Below are 17,224 nucleotides of genomic sequence, written 5' to 3' on the forward strand. Positions count from 1 at the left end.
GATCTTCCATCTGTTGATTCACTCCTCAAGTGGCCCCAGTGGCCAGAGCTTTACTGATCTGAAGCTAGGAGCCTCTTCTGGGTCTCCCATGCAGGATCCCAAGGCTTTGGGCCACCCTCAACTGCTTTTCCAGACTACAAGCAAGGAGCTGGACTGGAAGCAGTGTCACTGGGACATGAACTTGTCATGCCCATATGGAATCCTGGCACGTGCAAGGTGAGGACTTTAGGCACTTAGGCTACTGTGTCAGGTTCTGAAAACTAATGTTTTCTAATTTCTAAGATTATTTATTTTTATTGGAAGAGCAGACCTACAGAGAGAAGGAGAAAGATATTTTATGCAATGGTTTACTAGCCAAGTGGTCACAATGCACAGAGCTGAGTAGATCCAAAGTCAGGAGCCAGGAGCTTCTTCTGGGTCTCCAATGCAGGTTCAGGGTTCCAAGACTTTGGGCCATCTTCTACTGCTTTACAAGACCACAAGCAGGGAGCCAGATGGGAAGTGGAGCAGCCTGGACATGCACTGGCACCCATAGGGAATGCCAGTGCTTTCCAAGGTTAAGTTTTAGCCATTGAGCTATTGTACCAGACTCTATAATTCCTTAATTATTGGCAATTGTAAGATTGGTAGATGAATTAAGTAAGGATAGCTTTATTCCACTGTATGTTACTAAGGATGGCAAAATGATTTTCCTGAAATTTGCATTTATACTGGTACTTAGTCTGTAACTGAATATGCATTTGGTAAAGGCCATTAATAACAAATGAAATATTTTGCTACCAGGACAATACTCTTGCTGATATGTAAACCTACATGTAATGACCTCTTTGAGTACTAGGTAGCAATGGGTAGGTAGGAGAGATAACCAGATAAGCTCACAAACACTTTCTCAGTTATGGTAGCCCATCACTCTGTTCCTACGGTAAGTGAACTGTGTCCCGTAATTTCCTCAAACCTCTCTTCATGTCTTTGTTCCTCAGGCTGTAGATGAAAGGGTTCAACATGGGTGTCACCACTGTGTACATGACGGTGGCCACGCGGTCCTTCACCACGGAGTACATGGACAGGGGCCTGAAGTAGACATAGATGACACTGCCATAGAACAGGGCCACCACGGTGAGGTGGGAGCCACAGGTGGAGAAGGCCTTCCACTTGCCAGCTGCCGAGGGGATTCTGAGCACTGTGATGATGATTCGCAGGTAGGAGAAGAGGATGCACAGGAAAGGGGTCACGATGACAGCCAGGGTCTCGGTCATGACCACAATCTGGCTGGAGGATGTGTCGGAGCAGGACAGCTTCAGTACAGGCTGGGTGTCACAGAAAAAGTGCTTGATGACATGCGAGGCACAAAAGGACAGGCGAGACATGAGCACCACACGGAGCAACGAATGCAGGTGGGAGATGGTGCAAGAACCCAGCAGCATGAGGAGGCAGCGTCGTGGGTTCATAACCACATCATAGTGGAAGGGGTTGCAGATGGCTACTAGCCGGTCAATGGCCATGGAGGCCAGCAGGTAGCTGTCAGTATTTCCGAAGGCCATGAAGAAGTACATCTGGACCAGACACCCCACATAGGAGATGAACTTTGTCTCTGATTGCAAATTTGCCAGCATCTTGGGCACGATGACTGTGGTGAAGCAGATATCCATGAAGGACAAATTGCTGAGGAAAAAGTACATGGGTGTGTGGAGCCTGGAGTCACAGCGGATGGCCAGGATGATGAGCACATTTCCCAGCACAGTGACCAGGTACATGAGGAGGAAGATGCCGAAGAGGGGTTCCTGCAGCTGTGGGTTGGCAGAGAGGCCCAGGAGGATGAAGCCGGAGGTGCTGCTGTGGTTCTTGTTCTCCATGTCCCTGGGCGTCCTGGTCAGGGTCTGGAGAAGCTGTGGGAGTGATGGAAAGGAGAACTTGATCAAGACATATTTGCTAACATCAACCTTTAAAAATCCTTCTCTATTAGTTTGAATTGTAATAGCATTTGGTTTTCTTTGACTATTTAAGAAACTACAGTGAAGTGGTGGTTGAATTTCAGTGAGAGGATAGTTAGGATAGGTTCAGGATGAGCTGGCGGTTTTCCATAAGTCCTCAGGAACTTCCATGTGGTGCAGTTGACCTGTGTTGTTCTCCTTTGCCATCCAAAATATTCCTTTGTAGTTGTTTGTTGACTAGCCTGTTAGCCCCCTATTATATCCTACAAGAAGAGCCTCCTGGTTCCTACCTTGAATCAGAACACTTTCATAAAGGAAGCCGCATAAAGGGATCTTCTGCAAGTTTGCTGATTGTTTGGGATGTGGTAGTGATAACAGAGTGGTAATGAGAGTCTAAACTAATCAGTGCTCTATGGTTCCCCAATTAACTCACACGAGGCTTCTATCAATCTTAAGAGAAATATCTTCTCAGTTCCTGTTTACTCATTCTTGTTTGGATAACAATGTCTGGATACTTTAATTACAATTATTGTCTCAAGGATACCACTCAAAAAACAAGTCCTACCAAGAATAACCAATGTTAATGAAATAGTTTAAATATATTAGTTTTGTGAGTACAATTCTTCGAAGTTATTACTTTACAGGTATAAATATCATGGGAATATGAAGCTTAGTATATAAGAGTTCTTTTGGCATCAGTAGCACTGAAGATGAGAACTGAATAGCTTCTTTCACTACTATGGAGCTATTGCTTGGATGGGAGAACAAGCCAAGAAAAAGGGAAAACCAAAGAAATAACATACAGAAACTCTGGATAAGATTAAATTGTCACTACTTTTAGGGGATATGTTGCCTTGTAAAATCAAGCAAGTTACCTGAAAAACGTAAAACTTACAAATATTTTATTAAGATGGCCAAATATGAGATTAATATGTACATTTTAATACTTTCCTCTGTTATAAAAATATTATTTTATAAGTTTTAGTTTATAATAGTAAAAAATTTATATTTATATAAATGCCCACAAAAATAAGTGTCTAGACTCATGTAAAGCCATGATATTAGAGCACAAAATGGTCTGAATAGATGGGGAAAGAAGACTCAATATTTTAAGATAATAATTATTTACTAATGAATAAAATTCAGTACATTTCTAAAAAGAACCCAAGGGAATACAATTTGTGAACCACCATAAAATTTTCTGTCTGTCTGTATATGTCTTTGAGTGTGTAACTTAAATTTTTTTTCAAAGCAACAGAGAATAACTGAAATACTAAAATGTTGATAAGGATGGCAATAGCTGAACATGTGGGGGAAAAAGTTATATTTATTTCTTATTCACACTTACAAACAAATCCCAAATCCAGAGTGTAAAATAAGTCATAGCCAAAGTGCATTTTTATATTATAATGAGAATCTTATGAAGTAAGAAATGAAATGTGAAGCCATAATGCATAAATATTGTGTTCAAAAACTTGAATTTTATATAAAAATACCACTAGAAAAGGCAAAATATAGATTGCTATCTCAAGAAAAAAGTCTTGAATGCATTTACCAATAGAGTATATATCAAGACAGTCAACCCCACTGATAATCAAACATAATTATTAGGCTGAAATGTGTTTTTGTTCATTTGATTGGCAATATGTCTTTGTTATGGTATTCGGAAGGAAATAGATGGTCATATGTTGGTAGTGAGAGGATCAATCAGTATATACTTTTGAGGGCTGTATTGGAATTGAAAATCGAAATCTCTTTGTTGGGTACTTATGAAAACCCATGCTTTGGAGATAGTCATATTTGTGTAATACAAAGAGATGATCATATTTTTCATTTTATTATTATTTAGTTTATAATAGTAAAAAATTATAGTAAAAATATATTTCTGTATTATCAAGCCAGACAATATGATCACAAAAGAAACAACCTGGGTATTCACAAATTGGTGAACTGCTAAGCAATTCATAATACATTCTTATTCGGTGACATATAATATTTAAAATGATAAAATGGCTAATGCTAGTATTTACCAACATTTTTTAGCCCTTGATATGCACCACACACTGAGCTAACTGCTTCTCACATTTCTTATAATTTTCTTTTTCCAAATCCCAAGGGATTGACACTATTATTACTCCAGTTTTACAGATGAAAAACTAGAGTTTAGGAAATTTAATTAGCAGATCCTACATAATTGGCTAAAGTGGAATTTGAATATAGGCAGTTTGGTGACAAAAGCAAGTTGCAGAGGGAGATATATAGAAGAATTCTATTTTCATGAGGAGAAGATAAATTTCACATTGTGTGCATTACTGTGTGTTTCTGTTGATGTGCACAAAGGTACTTTTAAAAGTTCATGGTAATGGAATTAAGAGAGAAATATTTTGGTGCAAAATGTTTTAGAAGTCATGAATTATTATTTTTTTTTTTGCATAATTGGCATCTTCCGTGACTATCTTGAAGATCCCTTTTATGTGGTTGCCTTCTGATGTGAGATTGAAGAGATAGAGTAAGGTCAACATTTTGCATTGTATTACATGGCTTGCATTTTCAAATGATAAACACACACTTATTTCTATTAACTTTATGAAATATTAAAAATCTCTATAATTCCGTGTCTGGAGAATTAGAACTGCATGTGTATTTTAAAAACTTTTTCCTGCATGGATACAAAGCCACGCTAAATACAGAAAGGGCATGTTTTCTTTTTTTTGGCTCTGGTTTATTTCACTAACTATAACGATCTCCAGTTGCATCCTCTTTTTTTGTAAAGCACAGGATTTCATTCCTTTTTACTTCTGAGTTGTATTCCATGTTGAATGTATCTTCTTATTTACTTTTAAAACTGTATATATTGATATAAAGCTAACAGACTTAAGACAGCCACACTTTCCTCACTCCCCTGCTTCATGCCTCATACCCCTCCCAACCTCTCCTCTGTGAATCCGTTTTTGCAAATATGTAATTATAATACACTCTCTATTCATAGGCTTAATTTGTCACTAAACAAGGAAAAGTAGGGAGACCACATTTCTACTAGAATATAAGCACAGGCTAAATAACAACAATTATCTGAGTAAGAGCACAGCATTAGCAATAGTGTTTTTTTTTTTTTTCGCCCTCACACAGGCATAGTTCCAGTGGATATTTTTTGGTGTATATTTATTAAGCCTTCATGCAAGCTTTTCTTTGGTAGATTCTGAGGTTCTATTGTCAATTGGAAAATAGGTTTAGTGCTACAGAACGCTGAAGCAATTTATGAACATTGAACATGTCGGTAGCTAAGCACAACCTGAGATACACACACCTCATCCCTCTCTTGGGAACTGGAATCATTCTTTCTACTTGCCCTATTTCCTCCTCTGGCTTTCAGCCTCACTCCTGGAACATGGTTTACCTGGTAGTGCTAAGCTGCTTGGTCACCTTTGGTTTGAATCTGGAATTCCCAGGACGTAAGTGACATTTCTCAGGGTCTTCCCCATCTTAACATCTGATCTGATAACACTGCACACTGTCTCGTGCCTTGCCATGCCATAGCACTTCCATGAGACGATGGTGCATACCTGTGAGCTCCTCAGTTACTTTCCGCCCCTGCCTGTCATCTGAAACTCAAAAGACAGTTGAGTGAAAGACTTGTTAGTGGTTGTGAAGACTTTTTACCTTTCACTACTTCACCTTAACAAATATTTACTCCTTTCATTGATAAAGCATATAGGCTATTTCTACACTTTTCAAGTTTCTCCATTGATGTTCTCACACTATGGATATTTGTCATCTCAGGTTGGTATTATCCAACCTGTATCCTTGGCAGTTTTCTTATCCTTAAGAAACCAGAGTACAGATTGGAAGCACAGAATGCACTCCTCAAATTGAATAAGCATGCATTGGGGTACACAAGATCTTGGGAGAGAATTACCTATCAGCCATGCCTCTCCTCTCCTGAGCAGGGGCAGCCGGACATGGCTAAACTGGAAACAAAGTCCAGCTAACAATTATTAGACAGATTCTGCACTTAGAACTTATCTCTTTTAAACTGCAGGATAGTGCTATCGCTTAAGTAGCACTATTGTGCCCTTGTACAGATAAGGAGACTGCAGTGTGGAGAATCACGGAACTGGTGATTGGTGTATTTAAGGCTCACAGCTATGTATGTGACTGCAAATGATGCACGGTACACTGCTTCCCGTAGCTTGTGGAAATTAAGCATACAAACATGCACATTCTCATCTTACCCATGTAGAATAGATCCAGGAGGCCAAAGAGAGAAAATGCTGAAGTCCCAAATCATTGTTCCAGGAACTGCACTGCTCATCCAGTCAAACAGCCTGACTTTGCTTGAAGACTGTAGATTTTAATTCAGCAACAGCTGATGGATCTGCCAACCATGACCTACCAGGAGCTTTGCGTAGTAACTGCTGCTGCATGCCGACCAGAGCTTGCCAGCTCCTTCAAGCACCAAAAGTGTCAATGAAGTTTCTTTGATAAGAAGTTGACTTAAATTTCTCTGTTCTGATGAAACCTGTAGTCTTTCTTTTGTGTGTCCCAGAATCCAAAGCTATTCTTTATTCCTAAACAAGAATTTACTCTTCAGAGATTTATTTCTGTGGTTTGGTTTGAATTTGATAACCTCTTTATTGTGTAAACCATACCCGTGTGCTGGAGAACAAAGCTGGCGTGTGCTTTGCAAGCAGATGTTTGACCTCTATGTGCCTGAGCCTCCTGCTGGCCCACTCCTCCTCCACCACCATTTACTCTTGTGCTTTTGGGTCTTTTCGCTTTCTTTCTTTCCTACCCCCCACTCTGACTCCCATCCATGAACTCTTCTTTCCATTACCTCCAGCAAGGGAAGGCTGTAGAGGAGCTTTGGATTCCGGCTGCATCAGATATTGAAGAAACAACAGCTCACTGATGATACAGCACCAGCACCTGCCTGACCTTACACTTCATCTCCCCAGGCTGCTATTTTTAAACCCGACTTCTCTCCTTCTGACGGCTCTCTTGCTGTGTGCCAGCGGTAAGACCTGCAGAACAGTGTTGGAGCATGGCCTTTATGGAGAGACACATTCTACATAAGTGATTCTGCAGGGTCCCTTTGAGACTGGGGTTTTTCTTTTCCAGCTCTCTGAAGTCTCCTTCCTGCCTACTTTTGACTCAGATGTCAGATGAGAGTGTTACCCCATCTCTCTTGGCTCCAGAGAAGATGATGGCTCAGTCTGGTCTCTGACTTCCTACATAGTTTGGCTTGGAAAGGTTGTCTGGGCAGTTTCCGTTCATCAGAGTCCTCAGGGAGTCACCCATGCAGCTTCCAGCTGCTCTTGGCTTCCTGCTGCTCCACGTTCTGCCCAAGCTTTCTTCTTTGAGTCACTGGCTTCTAGAATACCTGGATCTGCCTCTCACTAATTCAAATGCGTTCAGTTTTCAAGCTTCATTTCTTCCTGTTGCCTTCTCACTGCCTGTGGCCAATCAATATTTACTATTGCAGCCATTCATACAGGAAGTGCAGACTCTGCATCCTGATAACGAGATGGGGACTATGGCTTCTCAGAATGTTTTACCCTACCTGGATATCATGGGACTTGAGATCCTTGTGCCTTTCACCCCATAATTTTAGCCTCCCAGGAAAGCAGTCATACAGTCTCCATATTTTCCAGTATGAGAAATGCATATATCTGGAGGTGGCTTAGACACTGGTATACCACTGACTGGTATAACTCTGACTCTGACTTTGGAAACCTTCCTATCATTGCCAGATACTAGTTTGCATACTATCATCACCATATGCTATAATAATTAAGTATATTAATATACATCAAGTCATTTAGTCTTCACAAAACTCTATTTTACAAAACACAAAAAGCATGGCACATTGGACCACCATGACTTGCCCAAGGTTGCACAATCAGGTGTGTTAGAGTTGAGTTTTAGAGTGTGTGCTCTCAATTCACTTGTTGTTCTGAATTTCTTGTTCATTTGTTCTTCCTGTTGGGAACCACTTTATGGGTCATGGATTTCTGGATTTGTGTTTTGCCCTGTAAAGGCAGAAACCAGTATTTGCAACTCTACCCGAGAAAGTGCTTCCAATGTTTGCTGTTTGGCCATAAAGACACAGAGGGGGAGATAGAGAGGGAAAGATGGTGTTTTCTACCTGTTGAGATGGAGAAGATCATCACAAAAAGGGAGAAAGGGCAGGGTGAAGATATCAACACCACTGCCCCCTGTTTCCGAAGACTGAATCCCTGAACCCTGTGCCAAGGCTGCCTACCTGGAGACCTTTCAGAGGAGTTGCGGTGTCCTGCAGATACGTGGAGGCTCCCAGGTGGCTCAGAAATGGCTCTGAATCTCTGCAAAGCTCTTTGGATGTGCATATCTAGCTTTGGAGCTCAACTCTTCTTTCCTGGGTACAAGAGGAATTGATGCCAGGAAGAGAGGCCCAGAGACCTGTCCTCTGCATGCCTTGGGGGTATGGGTTCTGCAACCTTCCCAGGGGGTAGAACATTACTGATGGCCTCTGTTGAGCTCTGCAGGGAACCTGGGCTCCAGAGATGTAGCCTCCAACACTCAGGCAGGGAATTAGAGGCACGCAGCAGCACGGATAGAGGTGTGTATCCGCCTCACTGTAAGCCCTATGTGTGCAAATGTTCCTGCACATGTGTGTACTTGACATGCATGTATGCTCTGCGTGTGTGTGCTCTGATACACACGTATATTTAGGTTTCTGTGTCCCTACATGGACGTAGAGGTGATTCAGGCCTTTTTATCTCCTTGGGGTTCTGTGTCACATGGAGGACATCTTCAGGTGCAGGTGTAGTGTTACAAGCAAGGAGTTGGAGGATCTGGAGTCAGCCTGATTGGCTGCTGTCTGTGCCTAACAAGTTGTGTGGCCTTGCAATATCCTTCCTGGGATTCAGTATTTGGGGTTGCCCTCCATAAAGCTTTTATTGCTTTAGTTTTTTCTTAAGCCAGATTGCTAACATTTGATTTTCTCAGTTCCCCAGATCACTAAATAGTAGACTTCCTCAGCTGTAGGTAACTGTCAAAGTTGCATTGTACTTAGGCAGGTGTTACATTGTTGGGGGAAAAGCAGCTAATAGCTGCTGGGTATCCTGGGCCTGGTTAATGCCAAATTTGTGTTAACTATATCAGTGTGCCAGCATAGCTCCCTATCTATTTCCCCCACCCCCCACTTTTTTTTTTCTAGTAGGAAGACATCAGCATGCCAACAGGCAGGGTCTGGGGGACCTGTGCATCAGTGTTATGGGCCCTAGGTGGGAGGCGAAGCCCCAGGCTGGCACAGAACATCATGGAAAGACTGAATTTGGGGATTTGTGTGCTCCTGGGCACGAGGGCTATGGATTGTTCAGGAAGAGAGTCTGAGGAGGGAGGGAGGGAGCGTCTGTGTGGGAGGGAGAACTGCTGAGTGAGAACATGACAGGTAAGGAATGACTTCTGAGGGGGGGGATGGGTGGCTTCCATTAACCAGGCTACTGCACTTGCAGCTAAAAAGAGGGATGCGACTGAGTGGGTTAGAGGAGGGAAACTAGAAGACCTTTTGGGGCCAAACCAATGCACCTGCCCACGTGGGAGACCTGAGCTGGGATTATTGGTATTAACCACCATCTACTGGTATACGCAAAAGCTATGGTTGGGGGATCTGCCTGGCAAGGCTCAACCATAGTTCCTGTCAGTGAGTGTTGGATCATATTAGGCTGGACCATGACACTAACTAGCACACAAGAAAACCGGGTTTGGAAGAAGATTCTGTGGGGGATCATGGACTCACCCCTGGGGGACTGCCATTACAGCTGGTTTACTTGAACACTGGGGGTGGCAACAGGCTCAGTTAGGCACAACCATGGAATTTACCTACACTCATGGATACTGGGATTGGAAACAGGTCCGGCTGGTCCAGGCTGTAGCACCCACAGGCACACCACAATATCCACCAGCACACACAAAGGCTAACACTGAGGGATGGACTCAGACTCTGTCGAATAAGGGCCTAGCACTTGCTGGCATATGTTAGATCTGGGTCTGGTAGTGGGCCTGGTGGGGGAACTTGAGGAACCCACCTGGTGGGCCGTTGTTCCTGCTGGTGGACATGTGAGTCAGGTTTGGGTGTTGGCCATGCTGAGTAGGGCTGTTTTACTTGTTGGCAGGTGTATGGGTTGGCTCTTGGTGGTAGCAGGTTGGGGGACCTGGCAAGGCCAGGCCAAACCACAGCACAGCAAGAGCCAGAATGAGATTTGGGACATGCTGGGCTAGGCTAGGCTATCACACCTGCTGGTTTGCATGAGCCAGGAATGGGAGCAGCCTGGGCAGGGCTAGGCTATAACACCCAACAGCAAGAGTTAGGACTGGGGCCAACCAGGCCGTGTCAGGCTGTAGCATCTGATGGCAAAGACTAAGACAGGGGATGGGCTATGCTGAGCTTGGTCAGAGCAACTTCTGGCACATGTAAGATCTGTGTTTGGGAGCAGGCCTGGTTGGGGAGATAAGGGGGCAGGCACCCCAGCTGAGCTGTGGTTCCCATTGGTGAGTGCAGGAGCTGGAATGAGGGTGGAAAACTGGGCTAGATATGGCTGTAGCATCCATTGGCATGGATGTGGACTGGGTCTGGGGTATGCCAGACTGAGCTAGGCTGTAGCACCCACTGGTACTTGCAAGAGCCAGAGTGGGTGTAGGACAGGCTGGACTGGGTCTTGGCACCCACTGAATCATGCTCAAGCTGGGTCTGGGGGTAGGCCAGTCAGGGCTAGGCTGTAACCGCCAACAATAAGAGCTGGAATGGGTATGAGCCAGTTAGGCAAGTCTTCCATACCTGCCAGGATAGGAAGTAGGACAAGTTAGGCTAAGTTGAGAGATCTGCTACTAGGAGGTAACCTGATAGAGAAGCTTGGGGAACTCCTCTGCCAGGACACAGGCCCTACAGGCGAATGCAAGAACCAAGACTGGGAGCCGTCCAGATCAAGCCATGTTACAGTACCTGCTGGCATACATGTGGGTCGGGTCCAGGGGCTGGCCTTGCTGGATCAGTGCATAGCACTGACTGGCAGATGTGAGAACTACTATGGAGTGCAAAACAGGCCAGGTTAGGCTGCAACAGCAACGAGTTCACATTAGAGACTGGGAGCTGTTCGTGCTGGGCTAGGCCGCAGCACCCACCAGCATGAGCTGAAACTGGGGTAACACTGAGCTGAACAAGGCTACAGCACCTGCTGGAGAATACTGAGGTGAGGCAGGCCATGCCAGACTGGGTCACATCACCCACCAGCATACATGGGACTGGGGAGGGGGTCGAGCCCAGGATAGGGGCTGTGAGGACTTCCCTGCTGGGTCACTGCTCACACAGATGAACATGAGAGCTGGGACTAGGGCAGATCAGGTTGGGCAGGGCTACAAGGCCGTTGGCCTGCATATGATCTTGGTTAGAGGGAGAGCCAAGCTGGACTAAGCTGCATGCATGAGCGAGAGTAAGTGCAGGCTAGTCAGGTTTTGCATGGCATTGACTAACATCTTCTGAAACTAGGGACAAGTCCTGTAGACTTAGGCTATAGAACCACCTGTAAAGTGCAAGATCTGGAATTGGGAGTAGCCATAGTAGGGAAATTGTGGGCACCCCTCTGATAAGCTGCAGCTCCCACTAATAAGCACGAGAACCAGGGCTGGGGGCAGGTCTAGCTGGGCAGGCAGTAGCACCCACCAGCATGAGTATGTGCTGGAAGGTGGGATTGGTTGGGCTAACCTAGGCTCCAACTCCCACCGATGTGTACAAGAGCCAAATGGGATGCAGGACAGATTGGACAGTCTGCTGCACATACCAGCATGCACAGGAACCAGGACTGGCTGCAAGCCTAGCAGGGGTCATTGAGTGTACCTATAAATTGTAAATGGAACAGTATAAAACATTTAAGTGCATTTCCTGGTCCTGGTGCAGTAGCCTAGTGGCTAAAGCCCTTGCCTTGCACACAGCAAGATCCCATATGGGCACCAGTTCATGTCCTGGAAATCCCACTTCCCATCCAGCTCCCTGTTTGTGGCCTGGGAAAGTAGTAGAAGACAGTCCAAAGCCTTGGGACCCTGAACCTGTGTACAAGACCTGGAGGAAGCTCCTGGCTCCTAGCTTTAGATTGGCTCAGCTCCGGCCATTGTGGCTGCTTGGGTAGTGAACCAGGCAATGAAAGACCTTCCTCTCTGTCTCTTCTCCTCTATGCATATCTGACTTTCCAATAAAGATCAATAAATCCTTTAAAAAGAAAGTATTTCCTGGCTTCTGACAGAATGATGACTGATGGTTTCACAGGCAACATCCTATAACCTTAAATTGCTGAGCATTTAATATGAGAAGCACTTTTTCACTTTCCTGTAGTGGACATGCCGTGTGGATGAAGGACAAACCTTCTAACTTAATATCCTAAGATTTTGAGAGAGATTGTTTTCATGTTATAATCCGTATCATCTTTGCGAACGCACATTGACTTTTCCATGACGTTCAGGACAGACTAATGAGATGCAAGACTTGCATAGGGAAAAGAATTAAGAGGGAAGAGAAAGGCAGTCACGCACTGCAAAAACGCACTGAAACATCCCTTGGTGTTGAGTGGAGTAAACATAGCTTTTAGTTGCTTCTATACTTACAGTGTTAGTATATTCACTCTCATATCGAGGAAGCCTCAATGAATGTGTTAGTATCCCTCAAATGCATTACCTAAACATAATATGGAACTTTTCACTATTTCCTGATCTTTGAATCTTTGTTGATTAACAATATTCCTCCCCTTATTTTCCAGTATCACACAAAATCCATCTCGTTTCTGCTGGCAATTTCCAAGAAACTTAACCCTGTTAGTACCAATCACTGTTAAGGTTACGAAAGAGTATATTGGAGATAGCTTTATCAAAATATAATGTTGCCAATCTACAAATGAGGAGAAAAACAATTTTCTGAAATTTGAATTCCTCATATAATGCTTGACCTGGAATTAAATATGTATGTGGTTAGAGATTGAGTGTTTTTTCTCCAGGCCAGTGCTCTCCCAGGTATGCATTATTGCCTCTCATAATATTTTCTTAAAAAGTATTTATTTTCATTGGAAAAACAGGTTTACAGAGAGGAGAGACAGGGAGAAACATCTTCCACCTGTTGGTTCACTCCTTAAATGGTTACAATAACAGTAAAAGTCAATCTGAAACCATAAGTAAAGAGTTTCTTCTGGGTCTACAAAACAGGTGCAGGGTCCGAAGTCTTTGAACCATCCTCGCTGCTTTCCCAGGTCATCGGCAGAGAGATGATTCAGAAGTGGAGCAAATGGAACACAAACTGGTGCCCAGATGGGATGTCGGTGCTTGTAACCAGAGGGTTAACCAATTGAGCCATCATGTCCACTCCTTATGACCTCTTTGAGTACTAGGTAGCAATGGGTAGGTAGGAGAGATAACCAGATAAGCTCACAAACACTTTCTCAGTTATGGTAGCCCATCACTCTGTTCCTACGGTAAGTGAACTGTGTCCCGTAATTTCCTCAAACCTCTCTTCATGTCTTTGTTCCTCAGGCTGTAGATGAAAGGGTTCAACATGGGTGTCACCACTGTGTACATGACGGTGGCCACGCGGTCCTTCACCACGGAGTACATGGACAGGGGCCTGAAGTAGACATAGATGACACTGCCATAGAACAGGGCCACCACGGTGAGGTGGGAGCCACAGGTGGAGAAGGCCTTCCACTTGCCAGCTGCCGAGGGGATTCTGAGCACTGTGATGATGATTCGCAGGTAGGAGAAGAGGATGCACAGGAAAGGGGTCACGATGACAGCCAGGGTCTCGGTCATGACCACAATCTGGCTGGAGGATGTGTCGGAGCAGGACAGCTTCAGTACAGGCTGGGTGTCACAGAAAAAGTGCTTGATGACATGTGAGGCACAAAAGGACAGGCGAGACATGAGCACCACACGGAGCAGCGAATGCAGGTGGGAGATGGTGCAAGAACCCAGCAGCATGAGGAGGCAGCGTCGTGGGTTCATAACCACATCATAGTGGAAGGGGTTGCAGATGGCTACTAGCCGGTCAATGGCCATGGAGGCCAGCAGGTAGCTGTCAGTGTTGGCCAAAGCCATGAAGAAATACATCTGGACCAGACACCCCACGTAGGAGATGAACTTTGTCTCTGATTGCAAATTTGCCAGCATCTTGGGCACGATGACTGTGGTGAAGCAGATATCCATGAAGGACAAATTGCTGAGGAAAAAGTACATGGGTGTGTGGAGCCTGGAGTCACAGCGGATGGCCAGGATGATGAGCACATTTCCCAGCACAGTGACCAGGTACATGAGGAGGAAGATGCCGAAGAGGGGTTCCTGCAGCTGTGGGTTGGCAGAGAGGCCCAGGAGGATGAAGCCGGAGGTGCTGCTGTGGTTCTTGTTCTCCATGTCCCTGGGTGTCCTGGTCAGGGTCTGGAGAAGCTGTGGGAGTGATGGAAAGGGGAACTTGATCAAGACATCATCTTACTCACAGGAAGCATCTAAGAAAAGATCATTTCAGAGAAACAAAATAAAAGCCAACACAGAAAAACTAGACATTCCCATCGCAACATTCCAAATTATAAACTGAATGTGTTCCAAGTGTTCCTGGGAGCTTCTACATTGCTTCGTTTGTCTGAGTTCATCTCCATCTCTTGTTATGATGCTTCCTAAGCTGTTTCATGGCCATTTCCTTATATTCTTCCTGCTTTGTTTGTTCCTAAGTCAAAGATTTGAGGTCTCACATTCAGAGCATCGCCATGAATGAGGTCCCTTCATTTCGGAACCTCTCTAACTTGTGGTTCTAAAGGTGATGGCAGTGTGAATAAGACAAAATAAAGATCACAATTAATCCTTGGCCTCACAGAATTCACGAGACGTCCTTAAGTCTGCAGATAAAGCATTGAAATTTAAAAAAAAGAATTTTTGGATAATATAATCTGGATACTTTAATCATGATTTTTAAAACTATTTATCTTTATTGGAAAGTCATATTTTAAGAGAGAAGGAAAGACAGAGAGAAAGATCTTCCATCTGCTGGTTTACTCCCCACGAGGCTGCAACAGCCCAAGCTGAGCCAATCCCAAGCCAGGAGTCCGGTTCTCCCACACGGGTGCAGGGTCCCAAGGCTTTGGGCTGTCCTCTACTGCTTTCCCAGGCTAAAAGCACAGAGCTTGGATGGGAAGCGGGGCCACCCGGGGCACAAACTATCTGCATGGGATCCAGTGCATGCAAGGTGAGGCTGTTGTGCTGGGCCCTATTACAAACTTTTGACCCAGGAATACTACACAAGATAGAAATGTTACCAGGCATGATCTGTGTTCATGAGATTAGCTTTAAAGTGTTTCATTTTTCCTGGCTACAAAATTATAAATACTTATTTAAACATTCACCTACAAGAATATAATATTTAGAATGTAACACACGGCATGCTATATTTGCATTCCCAGAGACATCATAAAATTCAAGTATAATTCTCTTACCACTATTAAGCTATATTTTTAGATACTGGGCTAAAATAGTAGAAAAAAACAAGCCATGAAATAGGATGCATAAATATTAGAAAATATGAAGCTATCATGATTTTTTGGTTACGTATGTGTATGAATAAATATATAATTGTCTGAAACACTGAAAACATGAGAATCTCATAAAAATGACTAAATACAAGATACACGTCCATTCTCCCTGCACTGGACTAATACAAGAAGGAAAAAAAGTTACTATTGACAATGGAAAGAATGTTTTAAAGTATTCACAAACAAGCTTGAAGTTTAAGAAAGACAGTAGGAATGGAGTGAGGAAGGAAGGAAGGAAAATTAGGACTAAGATCTTCCTGAAGAAATAAAAGAACACAAAACATATTTAGTTATTTGAAATGGAACATGCATGAGAGAGGGGGCTGGAGAGAGAGAGAGAGAGAGAAGAGAGAAAGAGAGTTTCATCCTTCACCTGCTAAATCATTGCTCTCATAGCTGCAACAGCTGGGCTGGTCCAGGCTGAAGCCAGGAGTCTCTCACATGGATGGCAGGGCTCAAGTTCATGGACCGCCTTTTGCTGCCTTCCCTGCTGCATCCGCAGAGCGGCGGATGGGAAACCTGGAAGCTGGCACTTGAACTGGTGCTCTGCTGTGGGGTGCTGGCAGCACAGACGGCCTAACCACCGAGTCACAATGTTGTTCCTAATGTACTTTAGTCTTGTAGAGGAAACCTCAGTATTTAAAAAATCTCAGTTATTCTTGTATTAATAAAATTTAATGAGCATCTAATAATACTCTAAGGCACTCTTTCATGGAAGTTGTAAATATTCTGAAATCCATCTAAAGAAGTACATTATTTTGAAAAAAATTAGAATAGTGTCTGGAAATCCATATCAACACACAGAATAATGAAAAACACACATTGAGGAATCACACATTGAGGAAAATGTAAAAAACAAAGAATTTTGCATTTCTGTGTTTATGAACACATTTAAGACTATGAAGTAGATGGGTGTTAGTATGTAATACAGAGTTGTGTGATAGCAGTGGCAGAAGGGTGAGGGTATTCAAGAGCTCATATTTGTGAGAACTGGACCATTTGGGAAAATAGAAGAAGGAGGTCTGGAAGTGCAGGTGCTTAGGAAGCTTCTGACTTGGACTTTGGGGCATCAGCTGCACATGTCTTTGACTTCTGCCTTTCTGGTTCCAGGATTCTGGCACAGAACTGAGTTAGAAATTTCCTTCTCATTGGGACTTCAATTTCACCTTCCTGTTTTTGCCACTTGGCTGCTGTGCTTTATTGTTACGTTGTCACTCTTGAGAGCATATTCCTTTAAGTATAACCTGTCTTTTACAGATGCCACCTACTGAAAAATCCCCTGGGTGGTGTGGATGAGCTGTGTGGCGTCACTTCTCACTACTAATACTGGGCTCTTGCTCAGTATTTGGGAAGCAGCTGGACAAAAGGGCCAGCAGCCATGGTCACCCACAGTCTCTGTGATAGGACTCAGGGCTGGGATGCAGAGTATTAGCAGGTGCTGCTGACGGCTTTTAGAAGTGGTGTTCACTGCATATACTCCTTTGCTGCAAACTTCAACAGTTGTCTTGAAATAAGTCTGAGGTTTTCCTAACGATACCCCTAATTCTGGCTTTCTTCCTCCCTCTCCAATGCCCACTTTAAAGATCAGTCAAGTGTGTTAGAGAGATTCTTGGAATTAGAGGTGGAAGCATCAGGTTTAGATTTCAATTTGCTGCTGAAAAGGCTTGTGTACTGTATATAAGTTTTGGATTTGTTCATTTT

General features: G+C 43.8%; 2 protein-coding genes across 2 annotated transcripts; both read right to left on the reverse strand.

The window, feature by feature from the left end:
• Positions 1-917: 917 nt before the first annotated feature.
• On the reverse strand, positions 918-1,916 carry LOC121144717 (olfactory receptor 1L6). Its single transcript, XM_040963166.1, has one exon. It carries the CDS (start codon positions 1,851-1,853, stop codon positions 918-920), a length of 936 nt encoding a protein of 311 aa, XP_040819100.1. The 5' UTR covers positions 1,854-1,916.
• Positions 1,917-13,418: 11,502 nt separating this feature from the next.
• LOC121144537 (olfactory receptor 1L6-like) lies at positions 13,419-14,417 on the reverse strand. Its single transcript, XM_040962795.1, has one exon. The coding sequence runs from the start codon at positions 14,352-14,354 to the stop codon at positions 13,419-13,421; it is 936 nt and encodes a 311-aa protein (XP_040818729.1). The 5' UTR covers positions 14,355-14,417.
• Positions 14,418-17,224: the final 2,807 nt, after the last annotated feature.

The sequence above is a fragment of the Ochotona curzoniae genome, unplaced genomic scaffold (genome assembly GCF_017591425.1).
Source record: "Ochotona curzoniae isolate NIBS_2020 unplaced genomic scaffold, NIBS_Ocur_1.0 scaffold_3208, whole genome shotgun sequence".
NCBI lineage: Eukaryota > Metazoa > Chordata > Mammalia > Lagomorpha > Ochotonidae > Ochotona > Ochotona curzoniae.

Excerpts from the sequence above, each read along its gene's own strand:
- LOC121144717 (XM_040963166.1), bottom strand. The coding sequence starts at position 1,853 with ATGGAGAACAAGAACCACAGCAGCACCTCCGGCTTCATCCTCCTGGGC.
- LOC121144537 (XM_040962795.1), bottom strand. The coding sequence starts at position 14,354 with ATGGAGAACAAGAACCACAGCAGCACCTCCGGCTTCATCCTCCTGGGC.